At 52.3% G+C, this 24,773-nt stretch overlaps 3 protein-coding genes across 4 annotated transcripts; 1 reads left to right on the forward strand and 2 right to left on the reverse strand.

Annotated features, from left to right (window-relative positions):
* Positions 1–1,104: 1,104 nt before the first annotated feature.
* Positions 1,105–3,415, reverse strand: AHSP (alpha hemoglobin stabilizing protein). 2 transcript variants are annotated; one of them, XM_037504531.2, is made up of 4 exons: positions 3,207–3,415; positions 1,960–2,053; positions 1,713–1,787; positions 1,105–1,499 (listed from the first exon to the last, which is right to left on the reverse strand). In XM_037504531.2, exons 3-4 carry the CDS (start codon positions 1,782–1,784, stop codon positions 1,296–1,298), a joined length of 276 nt encoding a protein of 91 aa, XP_037360428.1. In that variant the 5' UTR covers positions 1,785–1,787; positions 1,960–2,053; positions 3,207–3,415; the 3' UTR covers positions 1,105–1,295. The 2 variants fall into 2 exon arrangements, with proteins under 2 accessions (XP_037360428.1, XP_037360427.1); XM_037504530.2 differs by having other exon boundaries at positions 1,960–2,082.
* An 83-nt stretch (positions 3,416–3,498) lies between these two features.
* Positions 3,499–16,450, forward strand: RUSF1 (RUS family member 1). The gene is made up of 13 exons (XM_037507166.2): positions 3,499–3,800; positions 3,995–4,109; positions 8,767–8,812; positions 10,321–10,353; positions 10,442–10,547; positions 11,424–11,525; positions 12,076–12,146; positions 12,221–12,405; positions 12,486–12,543; positions 12,962–13,032; positions 13,689–13,832; positions 13,953–14,030; positions 14,508–16,450. The coding sequence occupies exons 1-13, from the start codon at positions 3,501–3,503 to the stop codon at positions 14,603–14,605; spliced, it is 1,407 nt and encodes a 468-aa protein (XP_037363063.1). The 5' UTR covers positions 3,499–3,500; the 3' UTR covers positions 14,606–16,450.
* SLC5A2 (solute carrier family 5 member 2) lies at positions 14,648–20,664 on the reverse strand. Its single transcript, XM_037507165.2, has 14 exons — positions 20,525–20,664; positions 19,950–20,021; positions 19,759–19,863; positions 19,348–19,512; positions 18,973–19,078; positions 18,080–18,160; positions 17,698–17,927; positions 17,250–17,385; positions 16,963–17,070; positions 16,676–16,826; positions 16,408–16,576; positions 16,109–16,324; positions 15,214–15,343; positions 14,648–15,130 (listed from the first exon to the last, which is right to left on the reverse strand). Exons 1-14 carry the CDS (start codon positions 20,648–20,650, stop codon positions 14,904–14,906), a joined length of 2,022 nt encoding a protein of 673 aa, XP_037363062.1. The 5' UTR covers positions 20,651–20,664; the 3' UTR covers positions 14,648–14,903.
* Between the last annotated feature and the right edge of the window lie 4,109 nt (positions 20,665–24,773).

The raw sequence follows: 24,773 nt of genomic DNA on the forward strand, positions 1-24,773 counted from the left end.
GACTACTTTCGCAGCTGAGCAGGCCCTGATTCCTCCCTAACAGCCTGAGATCACCCGAGGGGCACAACGGGAAGGTCCTGGCCTCCACCTGGACCACCATCCACAGGTCGGAGGTATTCATCGCCTGCTTCCCTTGGAGGCTGCCACTCTGTTACTGGATCTGGGGCCTCCCCTCAACCTAAGTTTGAAAGGATGAGATGAGGGAGAAGGGGGAGTGATTTTGTTCCCTTTGGACCTTAAGCCAGACTACAAAAGATCCAAAAACCAAAACTCAGATATGGGGACATACAGATCCAAAATGAAGGTTGGAATAAGAAAACCACCCCTTTTAGCCCCAAAGCTTTCCTGCTGATGAGAAAACAAAAATACCAGAGGAATGTGCCACCTTCTAGGCCCTCCCCTCCTCCCTCTCCCTGATCCCTGAGACATTCCACAGAGATTGCACAGTCACCCCCTTCTTCTCCCTAACACCTTCATTTCATTTTATTTAAAAAAGTTTGTGAGCGTGGCCTTGCCCTGGTTCCACCCCAGCATCCTAAAATGAGGAGGCATAGGGTCTGGAGGTCAGAGACTGTGGACAAGAATCTCCACTTCCCAGTACTGGCGCTTGGGGTCTAGAAGATGATAAAGCCAACGGTTTTCCAGTCTGAAAGTCAGGGGTGTGAGGAATGGTTCCCAAAGTCCTTTCCAAGTCTAAATATGGCAATACTGACAGGTATTCTGCAGAAGTCTTCAGAGTCAGAAGATCCTGGAACTTTGTTTAAGCTGAGACTAAGCGCACAGCAGGGACTGAAGAATAGAGTTATGGGTGGACTCTTGATTCTGCTTGTTAGGATGACCAAGCCTGGGAGACTTTGAACAGCTTTCTTCTAGACAAACATGTCACAGGACCACACTTTCTGGAGAGCTTCAGCTCCCTCTTTTTCCATGACCCTCCTTTCCTTCCCCCAGCACTTTTTCTCTTTAGTCTTTGCCTGCCTGTGCCCCATGCCTGATGCTTATTTAAGATTGCTGACCTCTAAGGGATTAAGTCTTCAAGAGGCTATCTAGGAAGAAGGACTGAAGGAAAGGGACTAATGGCCTCCACCAGTCAGGGACTGACAATGAAGAAGAAACCAAGAGCCTGGAGAACCATTATTGGTCTTTATTGAGGTGGCAAGGTAGAGTAACACCACCAAGAGCAGAGCCTGAGGACCGGGGGCCGATGGAAGGGTTTCTCACGGGGGCCGATGGAAGGGTTTCTTAGAGACGCAGGTTTTCTGGGCGAGGAGAAAGGCGGTAGGAGATGCAGGTGCTCACAGGGTTTTCAGGAAGGCCTTATATTTGGCCAAGAAGGGGGCAGACAGAATTTTCAGCTGTTGTCGAAGTTCCTGCAGAGTCATGTCCTGCTCTTGCTGCTCCCCCATCACCTGCTGCCTGTAGTAGTTGATGTAAAAGTTCACCCAGTCCTCCACTATGGTCACCATGGCTTCTTCTGGGATAGGAGGATCAGGGAAGACCTGAGAGAGATGAGGAATTTGGCAAGGGAGAAGGTGGTCAGCACTGTGATTCAGGAAGAACTCCTAAACTGTCCTCTTTTCTCTGATTTGGACTCCCTGTCTCTAGTTGTTTCCATCCATTCCACCATCTCTCTCCCAGTTCCACATTATATCCCCTCCCACCTACCCACCAAGATTCCAGGTCTGTCCTTTGAAAAAAGTTCCCGAGCTTACCTGCTGTTCCAGCAGAACATTAAATTCGTTAATTGCTTTGGAAATAAGATTCTTATTGTCCTGAAGAGCCATGGCCTGTTTAGAAAGACAGAATTTAAGTATTCTTTTCCCTAATCACTGGGTATTTCCCCCCAGTACCCTCCCTCCCTCCCCTTAAGGATTCCTGGTGCTCGCTGGGCTACCTTCTCTCCAATACCTTTAAAACCCTGCCTTGCTCCAAGATCACATTTCTCCCAGGTTGGCTCACCTTCAAGTCCAATGTATGTCTCCTCAGCACCTTCACAGTATGTATGCCCCTCTCTGCCAAGCCAGATGTAGGCAAGGAGTCAAGTGTCTTCAGCCTAAGAGGGAAACGCCCTTTATCCAGGTCCTGAGGGAGGGTGATAGGTAAATCAGGGGAGGGGAAAGAGGGAGAGGCTTCCCTGAAGTTAGAGAGATACCGAGGCCCAGAAACACAGATAAGTGGGGAGATGCAGAAAACCCTACCAGGGACAGATCATGGCTCTCTGCCCCACATGCCAGCATCCAGGCTCCAAATGCTAACAAAACTCACAGTAACTGAGCCTCTGTGACATGACACACCTATAAGTCATCACAACATAGTGGTGGCAATTATTCTCCCAATTCATAGATACATATCAATAGTTTACATTACTTTTATCTTTTCTGTCAGCCACTGTTTCAAGCATGTATTAGGGCATTTGTCCTTACTTTAAAAATCCTATTAGGCAGGTAACAATAATGGCCCCATGTGCAGATGAGGCATCTGTAAGGTGTGAGGACTGTACTCTGTGCTCAAGACTGGCCTAGCCTTGTTCTCTACCATTATTGGGCCCTCAACAAAGCAGTGATACTCCTTTCCTTCAATGTTGATACAAAAGTTTCCTAAAGTGAAAGACAATAAAACCAGATGGTGTCTCATGTGGAATATAAATAACCAAAGCAAAGAAACTAACAAAATCACAACAAAAATAACTCTTAGACTCTGAAAAAGATGGTGGTTGCTAGGGGAGGAGGTGGGAGGGGAGTTAGAAGGGCCAGTCTGATAGTGGGAAGGGTGCAAGGGCTTTGGTGCAGGTATGAAGCTGTGCTCCTGGAGGTTATATAGTATTGTAAATCCATGGCATCAATAAAATTTTATTTATAAAGAAATAGTTTCCTAATGTTTTCCCTTTTTAGTAGATGTTTTTCAAATTTCAAAGTCACCACATATTAGTTGAAATAAGTGAAGCAATACAACCTGTATACTGAGAAAGGGGATTATTTTTATTCCCTCCTCCCACAAAGTAACCAGCCTTAAAGATGTGTGTAGTCAGAAAGCCAACACTCACCCACATACACTCAGAAATTTGTTGATTTGCTTTTTTGTTTATCGCATTTTCTCCCATTGTGTGTTAGGTACCGGGGATGAGTAAGGAGTAAAATATGACCGCTGGCCTCATAACTAAGAAGGACCCCACTTACTCGCCCAAACAGCTAAAACCTGTGACCTACCTGTTGTCCAACACATCTGTTTCCTAGGGACGCCCTCTTTATTACTCCCCCTAACTGGAAGTTGAGACGCTGCTACCGAATGCTACAAAGAACATGGGCCAGGATCAGCCCTGGGGGCTGAACTGGGTCGGGAGGTCGCGGGGAACCCTTCAGTTCCTGGGCTGAACCGAGGAGGCGCAGAGGCCGGCTGGCCTTTCGCGAAGGAAGATTGCCCCCCCGCAGCCGCCGTAGCCGAGCCGGAAGCGTCGTCTGGCCACCTGCGCGGCGCCGCGGGACTGGAAGGCAGGATCCGCGATGGCTGACGACGCGAGCCCCGAGGCCCCGCTGTGCTCCGAGCAGTTCGGCTCCGGGGCGGCTCGGGGCTGCCGCGCCGCCGCCGACGGGAGCCTGCAGTGGGAGCCCTGGGGGTGGCGCTGGTGGGGCTTCTGCGGGGCCTTCGCTGTGAAACCCGATAGGCGACGGGGGTGCGGAGGGGGCGCCCCCGGGACCGCCTCCCCACCTCTCTCGGGGCTCTTGGCCCTGTTCTTGCCGCAGGGCTTCCCCGATAGCGTCAGCCCGGACTATCTGCCCTACCAGCTATGGGATTCCGTGCAGGTCAGCTCTGCCCGGGGGTAGGGGGCGGCTGTAGGTCGGTGTAAGGGAGACCATGCGGGCCACACCTCTCCGTCCCGTTACAGACTGGAGACGGGTCGAGTGCGCCGTGACTCGTCACGCACAGGCACTGATAGGGGAACTTGGCTCTCCGTGCTCCCGTGCCCCCTCCTCACCCCACTTCTTTTCTTCTCCAGGCTTTTGCTTCCAGCCTGTCGGGCTCCCTGGCCACCCATGCAGTCTTGCTGGGCATAGGGGTGGGGAATGCAAAAGCCTCCGTTTCAGCTGCCACAGCCACCTGGCTCGTAAAAGGTGAGCTGGGCCCTGGAGCCTCACCTGTCTGCTCTCAGCCCTGCCATTCCTCTGGGATCTTTTCACTCCCACTATGAAGGCCAGTGCCTTCTGGTCTCCAGCTCTGGATTGGGACGCATGTATTTATGGATATGTGTGCCAAGGCTCCCTGGTACCTAGTACAGTGCCTTGTAACCTGTTTAAAAAAAAAAAAAATCAACCATGTAAAATTTAAAGATCTTACTGACATTATACAGTGATTCATGATTCAGAAGAATTCAGTCCAGCAGGTCAAACAGAACTCTAAGGAACTGTACAAAAAATGACTTATGAGCAGAAAATAGGCAAAAAAGAACCTTGGTTATTGCAAGGTTAGTTTCCCCTAGGGAATGGTAGAAGTCTATCAAGCAGATGTGCTAAATAGGGCTGACCAGGGATTCCTGAGTAAGTCTCTTGTGTTGTGTGACTTAGCATAAGCAACTCCATTTGAGTCTGTTGCCTTCTTTTTAACAACTCAAGTTATACCACCCACTGCCAGAATACCTTTGTCCTGTGCACCTCGCATCCACACTGTTTCTCATACATACTGTTCATAGAGCCTAATCACTAGGAACTCCAGTCCCTAAGTTAACTGTCTCCTCCCCTTTACCCCTCCTGTCTTAGCAAAGGACTGCATAAGAATGCAGTTACTGAATAAAACTGTCAGCTGCCAAACATGCAAAGACAGTTTGGTATTAGGCCACCTAGAGAGTGAAGTAGAACAGGGGAACCGCCCCATGTACCCCATCGGGAGGGTTCATAGCCCCCCACCTTCCTTTGTCCTTCTCTAGTGTTCCCAGTGAGGGTTTAAATCAGATCCGAGGTATGCCCCTATTTTGTCTGGCATCAGCCTGGCCACATCTCAGGTGAGCCTTCCTGGATCTTTTGAAGAATCAGGAGTTTCCTGCTTACACCTTCACTTTTAATACTAATTAAATTGGCCAAATGTGAGTCACCTTGTAGAAAGAAACTCTTTCTCTGATAGTCCGTGTCAGTGGGGAAGTGGAGATCTGTGGCTCATGGTCCTGTTGTCTCTTAATAATAGTAACTCACACTAATGTGCTTATTATGTGCCAGTTCTTAATCTACTCATTCAGTCTTCACAGTGGCAGAGATAGGTATTGTCATTGTTTGCTTGATAGATGAGGAAACTGAGACTTCCAAAGGAACTTGCCCAAGGTCACAGTAAGTAGTAGCACATGGATTTGAGCCTACCTAGGAGGTTTAGTTCCAGACTACATCTTCATTTCTCCACACTGTGCTGAATTTGGGTCTTTTTTTGTTGCTCTCTTCTTGGCTGTTTGGAATGCATTAGGAGCTTGGGTCTGTGGTTGATGTTTTCATGTCATTTCTAAGCACCCCTAGTCTTATGTTGCCTAGATAGGTCTTCAGCTTAAGCAGGTTGTTAAGAAAAAAATAAGACCATTTTAAAATATGGGGAAAAAATGACCACTTTAGAGCCTGTTGATACTAAAGAAGTCCTTATAATTAGAAAGGATTTTATAAACTCGTTTCCATCAAACATGGGAATTTTCTATGTAGTGCTTTATATAAGAAGTTCCATTGGAACTTTTTAATATGGCCGTTTTCAGCTACAGCTCCCTTTGTGGAGCATGATATTAATCATAACTAATAGAACTACTCAGCTGATATTTTACAGCCTACTCTATACTGGGCATTTTACACACTTACATGTAATAATGTATCCTAATCTCTGTGGCAGTCATATTAGGTAGTGAACATTATTAAAGCACTTTCAGAAGGGAAGCTGAAACCTAGAGAGGTTTAGCTCCTTGTCTAAGGTCATGCACATAGTGCCAGTATTTGCATCCAGACTGACTGACTCCAGTGACCCACTCTTAAATACCAGATTCTTGCCTGTTAGAATTTTAGAATGGAACCAAACACAACTCGTAGACAGCGGTTCCTTATTAGGACTTGAAAAAGTTTCTAGATCTCACAGCTCAGCTCACTGTAGGTGAGGCAAGGAAGAGCAGGTAGGAATAAGTTTCCTCATCTAGTGAACAGTGTGACTTTCAGATAATAGAGAGGGTCGGTGTTGTTACTGTATACTAGGGCCAACCCCTAGATTCTGACAAGGACCCTCCAATGACAGCAGGTCCCCTTTCTGCCAAGTGTTCCTTGTATGCAGGACAAATACCTGATCAGAAGTGAATGTGCCATGGATGGGAGGGCAAAAGAAGTTTTGTCATGTCCAGAGTCGCTAAGTTGATCCAATACAAGAACCTTCAATGAAACATTGAAAAATTTTTGTGGAATAAAATATACTCAAAGGGAGGAGGCCTATAAAGCCACCTCGGTGGGTATTACTTCCAGGGACATTCAGGAGACAGAAATGGAGATGCGGAGAGACCAGATGGAAAATGTTATGTACATGGGCCTCTGAGTGAAGAGCAGCTGCTAGGCCTGCTGACTGTGGCAGTAGGGGAAGGCAGGCACAGGTTGCTAAGGTTCTTCCGGAAAAGCAGGGAATCTAAATTTTCTTATGAAATGTCCCATTTTTGTCACCAAATTCAGCTTCGGTTGCTTCTGTGAAAGGGAATGATCCCTTTCCATCCTCAGGAGTATGAGAGACATAGACAGTTCAGGTTCCACCAGAGTCTTAGCAGTCTTGGTCAAGTCCAGGCTTGGGGAAAGGCTCTCATTAGAAGACCGCAGTGCCCAAGGATGGAGCTTGTAGCATGGGGTGAGTGCCTCTGTTTCCAGTGGAGAATGGGGAAAGCGGTCAGTGTCATCGCCTCTTTGTATCATGGGAAATCCCCAGTCTGCCTCCCCACAATCTGTTTCCCTTCTTGCCTCCTCCACTTGAGGGTCCAAGCCCCCAAGGCCAAACAAGTTGAGAGTCCTCTGCCCAATGGATGAGGCCTTCCCAGTTGCTTGGTTCTCAAACAGAACTTTGTGAGCCCCCTGCTACACTTACTGAGAACTGCTCAACTTACAAGGTATAGTCTGATAAATTGGTCAAGGACCAGATGGTAAATATTTTGCACTTTGCAGGCTGTACAGTTTCAGTCACAGCCACTGGATTCTGCCACTGTGTCACAACAACAGCCTCAGTCTAAATGAGAGGGTGCAGCATTGTCCTGATGAAACTTTCTTTGCAAAAACCAGGGCAGGGCAGTCCACAGAACATGGGTCCTTGGTCTAAAGTGGTATGTTTCACTCTGATTACTATCTGCTTTTACACTGGATTTCGCCCTGTGATAGCCCCATGCTTCACATGGTGCCAGGCACACAGTGGGTGGCCCGTTAGCACTTGTCTGGCGGGAGAGGCTCTGACTCCCCCAGCCTGGAGAGGCCTTCCCTTCTGCCACATGCCCCCAGCTCTCTGTCCCCAACACATCTTTCTTATTTATTCTCTCATGACCACCTGTGGCCTACTACCGACCTAAGAGCTAGAATATCAGCAACCAAGGTTTTTATTTTTTTATTATTTTTTAAAGATTTGTTTATTTACAAGAACCAGGGTACAGGCCAGATGCATGGGAGGGTGAGAGGATTCACCAGAGACAGAGCGGGGAACAGAACAGGCAGATTGACCAAAACACACTGCTGAGGGGAGCAGCGAGTGAGACAGGAGAGGTCTGCTGCACCATGTGGGTATCTCCCCGGCTGGCTGGGATCGAACCCGCACTGCAGAGGCTGTGGACAGTTTCACAGTGCTGCGCTCATCCGCCTGCGCCACCAGGGAGGCCCTTTAAATAATAAGGGGCCTCCCTGGTGGCGCAAGGGCTTAAGACGCAGCACTATGAAGCTACCCATAGCCACTGCAGCACAAGTTCAATACCTGGCCAGGAAGGTGACCTACATGGCGCGGTAGACCTCTCCTGTCTCTCCTACTGCTCCCCTCAGCAGTGTGTTTCGGTCAATCTGCCTGTTCTGTTCCCCATTCTGTCTCTGGTGAATCCTCTCACCACCCCCACCCACACACACCTCTGGCCTGTACCCCAGTTCTTGTATGCATAAATAAATCAATCTTTTAAAAAATAGTTTAATATTTACTCATCTATTGGGTTGTCAGAAAAATCATGATGCATTTTTGCAACAAAAACAGAAAAAATACATGACTTTTCTGACAACTCAATATATGTAGTACACTATAATACATCATATATATATATATATATATATATATATATATATATATATATATATATATATATGGCATGCAGAGTTTAGTTTGGGTTGTTCCAGAGCTGTATGAAAAGTTTATTGTGCTGGATGTAGCTTTGTGACTGACTTATCACGTGAGACATTAGGGTGCCTCCGTGTCGAGGTGCATACTTCTGCTGCACTGGATTGGCACTGCTGTCCAGTAGCTGCTGAGTGAATGTGCCCATATTTATGTATGCATTTTCCTGGTGATGAGCTTTTGCATTATTCCCAGCTTTTTGTTTTATTTTGTTACCCCTGATGTGCATGAGTACACAATTCTTTCTAAGGAACCGCTAAGGTGGCCCCTTCTGACCTCCTTATCCAGCCGCTCCCACCCAGAACTGACCTGCTTGAGCTCCCATAGGCAGGGACCAAGGTGAATGAGGCATTTCAGAGCCAGGGTGGACCAACTCCCATCACTCGAGTCCCCTCCTTGTTCCTTACCAGTGCCTCTCTCCCCCAGATTCAACTGGCATGCTGGGCCGTATCGTCTTTGCCTGGTGGAAGGGGTGAGTTTGTCTTTCTGGTTAGCAAACTTCAGCTCCCCTTCCTACTAGTTTCCAGAGGAAGGGAGAGTTAAGTCTTTAGTGAGTACCCCATTCAGGTAACCTGCCCAGGGTGACTTCGCAGGGAAATCACAGCTGTGGCTATGAGAACATATACTCTGCTGGCCATCACAGAAAAACCCCAGTGCCCTCTGCTGGGCTCTCAGTGCCCTCTGCTTGCTTATTGAAAGCAATGCTTACCCCAAAAAGGAAAGACTACTCCAGGGACTGCTGTGGTGGCTCAGACATTTGAGTGGACTTTGCTGTGTGAGTAGGGAGGGGGCTTGGGCACGTCATCAGGCATCAGTATTCCTGTGCCATGCAGGATCACTGGCACAGTGATCTAGAAGGGATTAAGGGTCTTGCCTGCCTGTTTCCTCTTCATGTCAGTATTGGGCAACTTATCATTGACCTAGGGGTGGCTTAGCATCTACTGTTGATTGTGGTTGTGAGGTACAGTGAGATGGTTTGTACAGAGTGCATTGCGTGGCACGTAGTAAGTGCTTAGTAAACACTGGCTGCTAGTAACAATTCTAACGGTGACTCACACGCTCTCGGCTTCATCTCCAGTTTAAGAACAACTTTGTAGAGTAGGATGGAATGAGTTCACTTTACAGATGTGAAGCAGACCTAAAAGGGAAGTTTCTCACCCTCTCCGGAGTTACAACTTGTAACTAGCAAGATGGAATCTGAACTTGAAGTCTCTTCTGTCTATATCAGGCAGCCTTACTCGGCAGAGCCCTAGACCACATGCCTGTGCCATAGATTCCCTCAGGTGCTCCCCATATGTGTTCCGTACATTCCATGCAGGAATGTTCCCATTCCCTCCAGAAAATTTGAAATGAAGGGTCAGGGCTAGTGCTGCAAATTCTGAGCTGGTTTGTGGACTACAACTGGGATATTGGAGAAGTCACCCTAAAGTGTTTGTGCGTGGGCCAGAGGGGCCCCTGTGGCCATCCGCTGTGTTGTATAGTAGAAATATCCTAGGTCTGGATGTCAGAACCTGGCTTTTCCTCTTAACCTGTTCTCCATGTAATTGAGGGGCACCCTACCCCTTCTCTGAGCTAGTGATCTGTGTAACATGGGGTTACACTGAATGTAGCATATTATAGTGCAAAAGGTGGACTTCTTGCCAGGTTCCCTCAGTGAAGCAGGAGCAAGAGGAGATGGCAGAGGGACCAATGATAACCTCCCCGAAAGGAGGCTGGAGGGTGGGGAGCAGCCATCAGACAATCTTTTTTCCCCTTGATGTGTTATGAGTTCATCAGGGCAAACACTGAGTGACCCCTGAAGTTCCCCCCAGTGAATGGTGGATTTCAGGCAGCAGTGACAGGGTGCTGGGACAGGCATCTGGCTGGGGTGGGTTTTCTTGAGCCCTTGAGAATTACCAGGTACCAAGATACCCCGCCCTGCCCATAAGATGCATTTTCTCCTTAAATCCAAATTGCAAACCAATTTCTCCTTCCCAACAGGAGCAAACTGGACTGTAATGCCAAGCAGTGGAGGTGAGGAGAACTGGCACAGAGGGGAGGGGAGTCCTCTGTTGTGAAAGTCTCTTACCTTTGACCTCTAACCTCTGATTCCTTCCCCCAGGCTTTTTGCTGACATCCTCAACGATGTGGCCATGTTCCTGGAGATTATAGCTCCCATATACCCACTCTGTTTCACCATGACTGTCTGCGCCAGCAACCTGGCCAAGGTACCCGTCTCTGGGGCATCCCTACATCCCTGCACCTGCTTTGGTGGTGCTATGTGTGGGCACACTTGGGGTCCACAGGTGATCCCCCTCTTCACCCCTTCTCAGAGCAGCGCAATCATCCTCTCAAGAGTAGAAATCAAATCAGGCCACTTCCCTGCCCCTGTGGCTTTTAGGATAAGAACTGTAACAAGGACTGTGAGGTTCGGTTTCTGAGGTTCATGTCCCCACCAGTCGATCCAGCCGCATTTTATCCCTCTTACTTTGAACAAGCCGTTTCCTCTGCCTGTGTCATAACTCCTTTATTTGTTTATCATGCATTGACTTACCAGCTTCATGAGGGCGGGGGTTGTATCTTAATGTTACCACAGCACCTAAATCTGTGTCTGGCTTTGAAAAGAGATGCAGTTGCCCTGAAGTGTCAGGTCACCAGTGTGGGTTTTGAACTAAAAGGCTGGCTAGGCCTTGCCTGGGGAAGAGTGGAGTTAGTTACAGGCAGGCAGAATGTAGGCGTGAAGTCGGAAACCAGATCGGGCCTGCTAGCTCAGCACTGGGAGGGCGCAGCCAAAATAAAAGTTGAAGGGACGTTCTGGCCTGAGAATGGTCTTAGGGCCTCCACCTCCGAGAAAGAAATTGAATTCCCTTAGTGCCAGGTCCACATGGTGGTGTGGCAGGCAGAACTGTGGTTCCCTCCTGGAAGAGGACAAGGGGGTAATTTAGGGAAAATGCGGGGTGAGAACCAGATACCAAGAACAGCATTCAAGGCTTTGCTGTGGGGTTGCCTGAAGCCATAGGTGTTCACAGCTTGGCTCTCCCGTGAAAGCACCTGTGTCACCACAGCAGATGGCCACTCTGACTTTCACGCTCCTCTCCACCCAGTGTATTGTGAGCGTGGCTGGCGGAGCGACTCGGGCCGCGCTGACCATGCATCAGGCCCGGAGAAACAACATGGCTGACGTGTCCGCCAAGGATAGCAGCCAGGTGAGCAGCTGGCATCGAAGGGACTGGATCCCAGGACATAATGTGGGAATTTGGAGAAGCTTCTGGTACTCCTCGGGGTGGGGGAGGGTGGGAGATGCACAGGAAGAATATAGATACTGCTTGCTCGGACTCCTGGGATAGCTAGTCAGGTGGAAGGGCAGGGACCCGGCTGACAACAAGTCCCAGCTGATCGCCTCTGCCCCTGCCTGCTGCCAGTATAGCTGCGTGAGCCCTGGCACCAGCCCTGGCCCTCCCACTCTCTGGACCATGGTCCCACCCTGGGAAGTGGATGTTCTGAGCACACGAGGCCCCATGTGTGAAAGCACTCGGCAAGTCTAAAAGTGCTCAGCAGGTGAGGTGGCTGGGTGGCTGGCTGCAGGCCTCCGCTCAGCAGTTTAGCCAAAGGTTAAAAGTGTACTAGACACCCTCACCAGTAGTGGGAGCCCTGGAATGTTCCGGGGCAGGGAGAAGGTGATGAAAAGCGCTCAAGGATAATTCAGTCTGGCCAGGAGGGGAGCCCTCACCTCCCACACCCTCTGCCATTTTCCAGGAGACGCTGGTTAACCTGGCTGGGCTCCTGGTCAGTCTCTTGATGCTTCCCCTGGTGTCAGATAGCCCTAGGTAAGCCAGGGTCAAGGGTGGGGACAGGCCTGCTGGACCTCTGCCCCTATGGCTACCTCACTCTTTCTCCTTAGTTTCAGCCTCGGATGTTTCTTCCTTCTCACTGCCCTCCACATCTACGCCAACTACCGGGCAGTCCGAGCCCTCGTCATGGAGACCCTGAACGAAAGGCGGCTCAAGCTGGTCCTGAAGCACTTCCTGCAGACTGGAGAGGTGCTCGGCCCCACTTCAGCCAATCAGATGGAACCGCTGTGGACAGGTGACACAATTCCCGGGCCTCAAGTCCTAGATCTCCCATCTCTTTCCCTGCCTGCACAGCCTGACTTCAGCTTCCCACAGGTTTCTGGCCGTCTCTGTCTCTGTCCCTGGGTGTCCCCCTACACCGCTTAGTCTCCAGGTGAGTGGCCCAGTGTCTCCCAACCATCACTACTGCCACTCCCAGTCCTGATATGTGCCCCTTATTCTGGTTACACACTGACCTCCCTTTCCTCAGCCCCACCTCCCTGGTCTAAGTTCTTTAGTCCCCTGAGCAGACTTGGGGGTCAGCTCGAAGGCAGCAGGCAGGGTGTGTAACATAGGGTAGATAAAGGGGATTTGTTGGGTGGAGGAAGAATGGATGGGAACAGTGATGATGGGGTGCAGGGAGAATGGCAGGATGGATGTGGGGTACGTGGGTAATGGCTGAGGGAGGGTGGGAAGTTGGTGAGGGACCAGTGAAGGGGGGTAGTTGTGGTTAATGGGTGTTCTGTTCAGTTGCCTGGATGGTTATTCCTGCCTTTGCTCTCTCCCCCTCTCTACTCTGCTCTTTCCTTCAGTGTTTCTGAGCTGCAACAGCTGGTTAAAGGGCACCAAGAACCCTACCTCCTTCGATGGGACCTGTCACGAAGTAAGTGTCCATGTTCGCCCAGCCTCATGCCCCCCTCGGGTCAGACTATTGTTTTTCCAGCTCCAGGAACCCAAGCCCTGGACACTTGGAGGCTGCCTGGTGTCCTCAAGGGAACTGTAGACTAAGACCTGAGGCATGCACGTTAGAGCTGTGTGCCCTGATGAAATTCACATCACCCCTCTGTAAAATGGAGCTTGCAATACTTGGCTTGTTACAAATGAGATGATTATTGGATTAAATAAGGTGATTATTGGCATGCATTTTGTACATTGGTCACGTAAGATTGTGACCTTTGGTTACCCCTGGAGGAGCACTTTTCTCTCCATCAGAGAGAAACCTCTTGAGGAAACAAGAACTAGAGTTTACTGGTCTGCTGGTCAAGTGTTAAAAGGTGCTTGTTCTCACTAGCTATTTAAGACTGCAAAATAAACCCACCTTAGTGAGCTGCTATGAAGTTGTATTTGGAAATTAGCCAGAGCTTTGGAGAGCAGCAGGAGATGAAATTAGAAAGGAAAGTGTGAGAGGTGGCCCTTTGTGCCAGACCATGCCCCTGGGGGCAGATAGGAAGCGACCAGGGGTGGAGGTAAGGTCGTAGGCTTGAGGTATTGGGGGAAGTGATCCTTCCGGGGTACCAGTCTGTCTCTGGGTCTCTCCAGACCAGGTCCAGGTAGTTCTGAGCCAAATGGCAGGCCCTGAGGCCGTCCTAAGAGCTGCCACCCATGGGCTGGTGCTCAGAGCCCTGCAGGAAGATGGGCCTCTCCCAGGAGAGCTGGAAGAACTGAGGAAGCAAGTGCGGGCAGGTAAGAGCCTCACAATCTAGACTACTGATGATCTCAGGGGCTGGGGAAGGGTGGAGTAGAGAGGAAGGACTCTGTCGGTCTTGGGGACTGGAGAGCTTCTGACTTTGTGCCCACCCCCAGGTCCTGAGAAAGATGGCTGGGTCATCGTAAGGGAGACGCACCAAGTGCTGGACAAGCTATTCCCCAAATTCTTGAAAGGTAACATCCTTCAGGTGCCTTGGCCCAGAGGCCCTGCCTACCCCACCCCCTCTCCACCTGGGAGGTGAAAGGCCTGAATTCTCTGTGACCTGAAGTCTGGGCCTTATTTCCCTGTCTGTAGGATGGGCAGGTTAGGATGATCTCTGAGGCTGAGTCGTTGCTGACAGTCTGTAATCCCAGTTGGCACTGAAGAACTGGGGGCGTAGGGCAGAAGCCTCACAAATTACTGATGATGTTCTCTGATTTAGCAGCTGTTCCATTTCAGCCTTTCCCCCTATGCTATCTCCATGAATTCTTACTACAGCCAAATGAGGTCTTAGCCTTATTTCATGCCAGAGATCACCCAGCAGAGGCCAGGGCAGCCAAAGCAGCGCACAGAGCCTGCACCCAGCCGTGTCGCTCCTCACCCGCCTCCCAGGGTCCACCCAGAGTCTCCTCCCCAGCAGTCCTGGAGCACCCCCATTGCCCTCTCCCCAGGACTGCAGGATGCAGGCTGGAAGACAGAGAAGCACCAGCTCGAGGTGGACGAGTGGAGGGCCACGTGGCTCCTGTCGCCAGAAAAGAAGGTCTTATGAGCAGCCCAGGTCCCAGAATAGGAGACCGGCGCAAACACACTCTGACCTCAGCAGGACGTGGGAAAGGCAGCTTTATTTTTGCTTAGGGGCACTGCTGCGGCAGACCGACCCTGGCTTTCTGGGAAGTGACTGCCAGTCAGATGAACCGAGCCCCAGGCAGGGACAAGGCAGAAAAGGGAGAACCTGGGCTTCCTCCCTCTGCTGCCCAATCCCCTCTCACCACTGCAGGCTCTGACCCCCACTCATTGTGGCTCAGCCCAGCCCTGACTGTGGCCCACGGGGTCCAACGAAGTTGGCCTCAAGCATAAAAGCCCCAGAGGAACGTGGCCACGGCCATCATAAGCAAGGCATTGAGGTTGACCACACGGGCCCAGCTTGGGTCCTCACTGATGTCCTCCAGCTGCCTGGTTGCTTCAGCCACCTCCTCTGGGGTAGGGGGTGAGGGGCTCCCTGCTCCGCTCTTGCTCATTCCACAGAACCAGAGCAGGCACTGGCGCAACAGGCCTGGTGTTGGGGGCTGGGGCTCTAAGAAAAATTGAGGCCCCACAGTTAGGATGAGGGAACTTGTCTCCCCCAGCCTCTGCCCACCTCCTCGGGCAGTGCCTTACCCTCGATCTCCACTGCTTGCTCCGGGCGCCCATTCTGCTCTGGGAGTGAGGTTGGACTACTCAGCTCATCAGCATCCAGGTCTTCCCGCTCCTCCTTGCTGTGCCGGAGACTGAAAACCAGGCGGTGGAGCTGGGGAGGGGTGGGAGCAGGGGCCAAGTGGGAGTTCTGTCCTCCAAGCCCAGATGCTGAGGTGTCTGTCCACATGGGCACTCCCTGAATTCCCTTTGTCCAGCCTGCACTCCCAGCCCAGGCCCAGCTCACTCAAACCCCACCCACAGGGCCCTTGGCCCTTAGGCCAAAGGCAAGCTCCCCAGCTGGGTGTTTTCAAGCTCTTGGCCCTGCTCACCCCCCTTGCTCTTCCACCCAAGTCCCCCAGCTACACTGAAAATTGTAGTACTTTTGTCAGTCCTTCCTGGGGGTGTCTGCTCACGTTCCTCCTGCTGCCTTTCCCTGTGTCTCCACTGTGGACTGCTGCCCAGCCTTCCAGACCCAGCTGTTTTGTCCTGACCCCACTCGACCCCGAGGCACTTGCTACAGCACAGGACCAAGCCCTTTTTGCAGCTTTCAAGTTAGTAGTACCCTGTCGCTCCCAGTCACCAATCATAGCCTGTGTTGTGAGTCCCAATGGCCAGATTAGGGATTGGGGGGCCCTTAATCACCTCTCCCCAGTCTTCACAAAGCCACCTGGACAGACCACCCCAAATAAATTCATTTAAATAAAAACATTGTGCTTGCTTGGCAAATGCACCTTCAAACTGGACTCCCAACCTGGCCTCACCAACCCTCAGTAAAGAAATTCAGTCTTTTCCACTGGGCATTCCTGGAAGCAGACTGGGGACTGTCAGCGAGCATCCCTGGGTACTGCTTGGTGCCCATCTGGAGGTCCGCACTTACATGCTTGCGGGGAATGGGCTCTGTGCACAGCGAGATGAGGAGGATGAGGACGCTGGAGCAGATGAAGAGCACTATAGCAAAGTAGAGGTAGTGCACGCCGCAGAAGAGGGCCGGGCAGGATGAGGGCCGCACACAGCTGCCCGAGCCGAAGGAGAACTCGGGAATAAGGCGGGCCAGCCCCATCAGCAGGCCCCCAATCAGTCCCCAGAAGGCGCCCTGCGTGGAGGGGTGGGGTGAGAGAGCGCCCACCTCCCGTGTCCGAGCCCCGCCCCAGCTCCCGTGAGCTCCCACCAGCCCACCTTCTCGTTGACGCGGGGCACGAAAAGCGCTAGCACGAACACTGCCGACACCGGGGGCGCCAGGCAGCTGGAGACGGCCTGGATATAATCAAAGAGCTGCCCGCCCTGCGCCGCCTGCACCACGGGGAGCCAGGCCACCGACACCGCCACGATGAACACCACCCAGAGCCTGCGGTGGGCGGCCATCAGGACGTTTCGCCCGGTTCCCCGACCCCACAGTGCCGCCCACCCCCGCCGGGGCTGGAGATGGCGGGACGCCCTGGCGCACCGGCCTACTAGCAGCAGCTCCCGGTCGCCTGCGCGGGGTCGCAGGCGCGTGTAGATGTCCATGGTGAAAAGCGTGCTGCTGCTGTTAAAGATGGACGCCAGCGAGGACATGAGGGCGGCCAGCATGACTGCCAGCATGAGTCCGCGCAGACCTGCGGGTCAACGGGAGCTGTGAGGGCGCGGGCGGGGTGCGGGGAGCCCTGGAGGGTGCAGGCGCCTCCCCCGGAGGCAGTCTCTGCTGCATGCCCGCCCCCGTGGACAGGGGGCAACCTGGGCATGCACCCTCACCATTGGGCATGAGCTTCACGACCAGCCGCGGGTAGGCGATGTTGGAGCAGCCCACCTCAGTTCCACACACGCGCTTACACACCTCGGGCACCACGCAGGCCACCTCATCTGCGGGAAGGAAGGAAGGACACAGCTGGGGGTGGGGTGTGGTCTGGGAACTCAGATTCCTGAAGTGGGAGGAGAGATGGGACCCCTGGTAGCCACCAAGACTGGGTTCCCAGCCCCTAGGACAGTTAGAAAGGGGCTGGATGGGGCGCAGGATCGGTTGGTGAGGATGCAGACATTACCCGGGTAAAGAATGCGGCTGATCATGCCCGGCATGACCATGAGGAACATGGGCATCAGCTTCAAGTAGCCGCACAGGATGCAGCCCGCCTTGATGTGGGTCAGGTTCTTCCCTGCCAGGCAACGCTGCACTATGACCTGCGAGAGGGGCGTTCAGCAACCTGCGTCCAGTCAGGTACTGCCCGCCCCCTCAGGCCTGGCCTCCACTCTTCGCCCTCATTCAGACCGTCCCTCTAGCTCAGCAGGGCCCGCGGTGCCCGCAGCGCCACGCGAGGCCTCCTCTGGGATCTCGCTGACTCTGATTTAGCAGCACCCTGACCGGGTCCTGCCCCTCAGCCACGCCTTGGGCCTCCGCTCCCCAGGTGGGCTCAGCCTCCCTCCATCTCAGCTCTGCCCCAGCGTTTAGGTCTCTGCCCCAGCTTCTCTCCCAACCGCAGCCTTGACCCTCACCTGGTCGCTGCACCAGTACCAGCCAGAGATGATGGTGAGCCCCACAAGCAGTGCCGGCCATGGCAGGTCCCCAGTCACAGGGTCCCGGAGCAGATGGTATGAGTCGGGCCGGGGTAGATAGCAGGAGCTGGAGATGTTGCCCACGGCCGGATCCTCAGACACAGTCAGCGACGTCACTGCCCCCAAGTATTTGTCGAAAAGTCCCGAATACCCGCCCACCTCGTGGAAGGCTGTGAGGGTAAGGCTGTTAGGGGACCCGTCGCCCACGCCAAGACCCTCCCGAGGACTCACATGCCGAAGACGATCAGTGTCCCTGCTCCCAGGTTGAAAACACCACCCTCGACCTTGTCTGAGCCCCCCCCCCCTTGTCTGTGCCCCATACCGTAACCCATGAGGATGAAGGCTCCCCCGAGAATGACGAAGGTCTGCACAGTATCCGTGTACATCAGAGCGGCCAACCCTCCTGCAACAGGCCTGGGTCAGAGGAGCAACCTAGCACACGCCCGGTATCCTTCTGGGAGAATGAATTTCAAAAAGCAACAACCCATTCTGCCAGCTTAAGGACTCCATGGGACAGGAGGCAGGACTTGGTGAGCAGAGTGGCTGAATTTTAGTCTCCACTAATGCCCCCCTCTTGGCCAGGCTCCCACTGTAGGAGCCTGGGCTGTAGGCCTGGGCTGGCATTTTCTCCTCTCCCCCGACTATCTAACAGCAGGGGGCGATTCTCCAACAGCCTGTTCTCAACTCCTTTCCACAGTCCCACCACAGGGGTTGGGTGCCTGGAGTCCTCCATAGAATCAGGCCTGCTACCTGCTCTGGATCTCCTCCTGGCCTCGGGCCGGTGCTGGAATCCTCAAATTGCACCTGGTTTGGTGAATCATGCGGGAGACTGGCTAAGGCCACTCTCCCCTCTCAGATGTTTGAGATTAGAGCAGCTAAATCTTTTTGCACACACTCAACATGTGCTCATTGCTCAGCAGTGCCCACGGTGCCCGCAGCTCCATGCGAGGAGCCCAGGAGACTCCCCAGTTCATGAGCTCAGAGGATGAACCATTCTCTTGAAATCTGTCCTCCAGGTAGGGACACCTTTTTCAAATTTGCACAGACACCATATGTACTAGGTTGCTTTCCAAAGATTTGTGTCTTTCTCCTACTTGGACCACACCACACCAGAACTTCTCCACCTTGCCTTTTTGTGGTGACTCCCCCGCCGCCCCCAGCCCCACAACCCATCTCCAGACCTGCTCCCTTCCCTAAGTTTCTGGCACTGGTCACCTGTCACAGTGTAGACCATAGTGATGGCTAGCAGTGCGATGACAGAGGCATAGATGTTCCAGCCCAGAGCTTGTTGAATGAATACCGCCCCGGAGAACATGTCGACCTTGGGGGAAGGCGCACAGGTCAAGACCCTGGGGTCCAGGCCTACTCCTGCCCTGACCACGACTCGAAGGTTTCCTTAGTGTTCCTTGGTCTGGCCTCCCCAGGCTCCGCCCACTGTGGTCGCAGCCCCACAGATCTCCAGATCCTGCCTCCATCGTGATTCTCCAGCATTTCTCCTTGACTCCGCCCTCCTACAGTCCTTTCCAGAGACTTGTACTTGGAGGTCCCGCCCTCCCAGGGTCCCGCCCTGCAGCCAACCCGCGAGCGCACCGAAATCTTGGTGAAGATGTACAGAAAAAGCGAGAGTACAGACAGGTAGAGGCGGATGCGGTGGCCGCCGAAGCGCTTGCGCAGGTACTGCGGCATCGTGATGACGCCCGCCGTCAGGTACACCGGCGCGAAGAGCCAGCCCAGCAGCAGCACCACGAACAGCGCCTGCGGGCACGGAGCAACGCTGAGGGGGCCTCCTGCTGTGATGCTCCATGGCCCTCCCGGCGAAGGGGCCAGGAAGGACCCTGAAGGTGGTCTCTCCTATACCCCTGACTTCACACTCGGGAAGCCTGACCCCACCCACAGGTGGGGAGTCCCACCTTCAGCCTCATCCCCAGGAACCTCCCCAGCTATGACCTTTGCAGGAGTTCTCACTGAGGGTGGGGGTTATTGGCAAAAAGGGGCCCTCACATTCCACTCAAATGCAGCCACAGCCAAGCCGCTTGCAGCTCCAGTGCCTGCCAGGCCCACAAAGTGGCCACTGCCGATGTTGCTGGCAAAGAGAGAGGCCCCAACCTGGGGGGGGAGGGGCCGGTAGAGATGAGGGTGAGCCAGGCAGCTTCTCTAGGGTCCCTCCTGCCCCACAGCCCAGCCTCTCTCACCGGCCACCACACCATGCTTCGTCCTGCCAGGAAGTAGCCGCCAATGGTGCCTCTGTTGGTTCTGCACATGGACTGGGGGACAGGAGTGGGGAATAGACCTGGATTTGGGGGCACATCTTTGGACCTCATTAGTCTCCTAAACACATTCCTCAGCCTTATTTCAGGCTGAAGATTAACCAGTGCCAGGCTCTCCTGGTTCACACTCCCCACCCCCACCTCCCAGGCACCCAGAGCCACCTAGGCCCTAACCTAGTGTCCAACTCCCCAAGCCTGAGTATGAGTGGCTTTCACCTGATTCTCCTGGGGGGCCTTGCTCATGGGCGACTGCTCAGCCATGTCGTAGACAGGGGGCCAGAGACCCCAAGTAGAATGCTGTCCCTGAAAAAAATCTACCACCTCCCACCACTAGCCCTATCCAATGGCGGGAAGACGAGGAATGAGTGTTGGCTATCAAGACTCATTTGCCCCTCAGTCTGGGTTTCTCCCTCAAAGATCCAGGCATCCTGACCCAACCACTTCCTTGGGTCTCCCAGAGACTCCCCGCCATGGCCCTCAGTACCCCATTGATTTCTCACCCACAAACCGACACCAATGACCAGCAGGAAATAGGCAGCAATGACCAGGATGTCAGCAGGGTTGTCAACTAAAACGCTCTGCTCCCCCAGCTCCGGTGCGGCGCTGGCCTCTGTATATTCCTCCATTCTGCACAGGATCTGCCCCTCAAGGGACCAGCCCTTGGGTTTCCCCAGGGGGAGGATTAATGTTTACCTCAGGGGCAGTGAGCCGGCAAGTCCCCCCCCATCCTCCCTCCGCCTTTTCCCCCTCCCCAGCTTAATTTAGCTGAATCAGGTCATATCAAGGCTGAAGGCTGGTTCTGGCAAGGTGGGCCCTTTCAACCTCAGGAGCACTCCTTCCTGGGCCTTAGCCCCCACCTCTTTTCTAGTGACCCAAGCTCACAATCAGTTCTTCCATCCCCTAAAAATATCCACCCTTTAGCCTTGATCTGGGGAACTGGCTAAGTGAGTGCCCTCATTCTGACTAATCCAGAGGGATCACTTTCAAACCCAAATCTGACAGTGTCACTCCCTTGCTCAGGAACCTCCCACTCCCCATCACAGTCAGGAGAAAGTAGAAGCTCATCAGCCTGATGTTCAACATCTGCCTCCCAAATGGCCAACTCCTATTCAACCTTCAGTACCCAGCCATGTCACCCCTTCAAGAAAGACTTCTCTGACTTTTCTGATATAGTTCTGAGCTCATTGTATGGTCTTGTTTGGGCCAAGTCTGTCCCCCCAACAGACTAGAGATTCCTCCAGAACAAGGAATGATCTGATTCATCCCTGGAGCCCCAATGCTCAATACAGGGCTGGATACGAGGAGGGAGGGGGTTGATAAATATCTGACAGAAAAAGTACCTCCACCTTTCTACAGAAGAATTGACCACACTTGGATGTGTGGATTATGTGTGGACAATCCACACTTGGATTGTCTCATTATGGCAATTATGTCCATGCCTGAGTTGTGGAATGGGGAACAATACTTTAGGGACATGTGTTGAGTTGCTTAAGGAGTGTCTTAGTTTGGGGCTCTTCAAAAGAAGACTCATAAAGATGAGATTTCTTTTAGGTGCAAGTGAGGAGTGAAGGTGTGGGGAAATAAGACAAAAAGGAGAAAGGCCCATCGAGGGTGTTAACAACTGGAACCCAAGCTCAAGGCCACCCTCTGAGCACTGTACAGAAGTGCCTCAGAACCCACCCCCAGGGGCCAGGAGGCTGGAGTGTTTATTCACTGATTGCTGTGCCTAACTGGCTGGAGGTTCCAGAACCTCTCCCAGCCACTTCAGTCTGGCAGGGCACAGGAGCCCACTCCTGCCTCCAGCAGCACCCGCAGGAGTCTGGGTGGGGACTCAGGCAGTGGCTGGGGAGTCTGGGTGCCTGGTATGACCTATACACGACTGCCCAGGCAGATGTGGGCTGAGTGGGTAAGGGCAGGACCCCCAGTGTCTGCTTCAGGGTGATGAGCTGGGTATGCCGGAGAGAAATCCAGGGGCGGGTCTCAGAGGACACATTGGAGGTCTAGGTCCTTTAAATAAAACCTGTAAACCTCACTGTGGCTGGCAAGGCCCTTCATGCTGGGCACAGATTTCCTCTTTGCCCTTATTTCCGGCTCTCCCCCTGGCTGGCTCTAATCCACCCACACTGGTCTTGTTTCCTTTCTTCCACCATGCCAAGCTCTCTCCTACATATTGGCCTTTGCACTTGCTGATTTCTATGCTCAGAATGTTCTTAGGCTCTTTGCCTGGCTGGCTCTTTCTCAACCTTCAAGTCTCAGCTTAGACATTAAATTTTCAGAGGTCTTCTCTGACCAGCTGGTTAAAGCAGTCCCTCCCCTGCCTTCTTGAGCTTAGTTCTTCAGTATTTCCTTCTCACCTTTCCTCCTTCCCTTCCCCTCCCTTCCCTTCCTTTCCTCTTTATTTGTTTGTGTGTTTTTAAATATTTATATATTTATGCATACAAGAACTGGGGTGTAAGCCAGAGGTGAGGGGGGTGAGAGGATTCACCAGAGACAGTGGGGAGCAGAACAGGTGAATCTACTGAAACACACTGCTGAGGGGAGTGGCGGGTGAGTCAGGAGATGTCTACTGCGCCATGTGGGTAGCTCCCTGGCTGGCCGGGATCAAACTCGTGCTGCAGTGGCCAGTGATAGCTTGATAGCGCTGACTTTAAAAAGCCTTGTGCCACCAGGGAGGCCCTCCTTTCTTCCTTTATTAACAAGTATTTATTGAGCACCTACCACATGCTACACTAGAGAGCCATGGCCAGCAAAACAAGCATGCTGTCTAACAAGCAAGCTTTCAGGAGCTTCCATTCCAGTTTCAGAAACAGACACAAACAAGAAAAAATAAACATCTACTTGCAATAGTGACAAGAGTTACAAAGGGACTAAGGGGCTACTGTGGGTGGGAACAAGTGAAATGGTCAACTTTACAAGTAGTCAGGATCACCCCATCATCCATCACACTTGTCACTTGTGTACTTGTCTGTCATCTGTCTCCCTACTAGACCTCAGCTCTGAGAAGACAACCAGCAAGTCCACTTGGTTCCCTGTGGTCTCTTGGTTCCCTTGCACAGTAAGTGTTCAAAAACACTTGGAGAATGAAAGAATTGTGACTAGAGATGGCAAATGTGAGCATCCTCACGACAGGGAGGGGATTACAAGTCAGGAGACAGACAGCACCCCTGGGAAGGCTGCATGGAAGAAGATCTTGGGAAGACCTAGGGAGAGGAGCCTCAGAGGAAAGGATCTGGGGATCTGCTTCAGGCAAGGGGAGAGCACACCCACATTTGTCTCTTGCCCACGTATTATATGCTTTTCTTGGCTGCTAGGTCCTCCTTGAGCTGGGAGGATCCATCATTTCCAGCCCCATGGACTCTGATAGTCTGGATCCACCAGTGAAAGCCCCTCTCTAGAGAACTGCACGATCCAAGATGAAGAGTCTGGGCTCACAAAGGTCCCTGTGGCTTGGGGACTCAGGTGGAGCCTGAACTTTTTCACACCTAAAACTTCTGGTTTCACGCTTCTTTGCTGGGGCTTAGCTTGTGTCACCTCCTCCAGGAAGCCTTCCTTGACCACCCCCCAGTCTCTTAGAAGCCTCCTGGATTCTACACTCCAGATTCTTTCCCCAGTCAGTGCTCTGACCACACCAAATGTCATCCTCTGTCTAGGGGAGATGTTATTAGTCTATACCAGTAAAAGGGAAGCTGTGCCTTAGTACCCAAATCCAAAGGGTGGGTGACGATGTCGTTTTTGGAGTCAGTGCGGGGTCCTTAGGTTCACTCTGGGAAAGGTGTCACCAGAGCTCCCCTTTTAACAGCACGCGGCAAGTTTCCCAGGCAAGTTTCTCCATGAGACAGAGACGTTAGTTATATTTGAAAGAGCAGGTTTATTAGAAAAGGGACAGAAGAGTAAAAGACACTTGCATAGACACAAGCAGGCAGAAAGAACTGCCCAGAAAGGGGAAGATTTGCTGAGAGAGGCCTGCATGGTCGCAGGCGGGTGGCCTTGAGGAGAGCTGCCTCTGCTGAGGGAGGTCAGTGGAGAGAAGCCCCAGCATGGTACAGGTCACGGGCAGGCAGGAAGGCTGCTGCCCTGCAGAGGGAGAGAGTTGGTGAAAAGAAGCACCTGCGTAGCCACAGGTGGGCAGAACTGCTGCCCCTCTGTGGGGGCAGTATTAGGTTGAAGACCTAGGACTAAAGACCACAATTTTAACCTCTGTGAGTATTGGAAAAAACTTAAGAATTACCCAGTGTGATAAGGACTTACAAGTACATTTATCTGTTGACGACTTAGTAAGGTTCATAGGATAAGATTTTTTTTAGTTCACTAAACCTGAGAGTATAAGTAAGAATAACAAGATTATTAGATTGCCCAATTTTTGTTATCAAGTTAGTAAGGGCAGGAGCAAAAAGTAGATCTGAAAGTTAAGTTTCCTTACCATAAGGAGTAGAAGTTAACCTGAGAGTTTAGTAATTTTATTTTTATTTTATTTTTTTAAAAAAGATTTATTTATTTATGATTACAAGTACTGGGGTACAGGCCAGAGGTGTGAGGATTCACCAGAGACAGGCAGATAGACCGAAGTACACTGCTGAAGGGAGCAGCGGCGAGTCTGGAGAGGTCTGCAGCGCCATGTGGATTGCTCCCTGGCCGAGGATCGAACTCGTGCTGCAGAGGCTGCGGACAGCTTCACAGCGCTGCGTTCAACCCCTTGCGCCACCAGGGAGGTCCTTTAGTAACTTTAGATAAAATGGTTTTAGATATTTA

Source organism: Talpa occidentalis, unplaced genomic scaffold (assembly GCF_014898055.3).
Source record: "Talpa occidentalis isolate TD23 unplaced genomic scaffold, MPIMG_talOcc4v2.1 talOcc4.12, whole genome shotgun sequence".
NCBI classification, from domain to species: domain Eukaryota; kingdom Metazoa; phylum Chordata; class Mammalia; order Eulipotyphla; family Talpidae; genus Talpa; species Talpa occidentalis.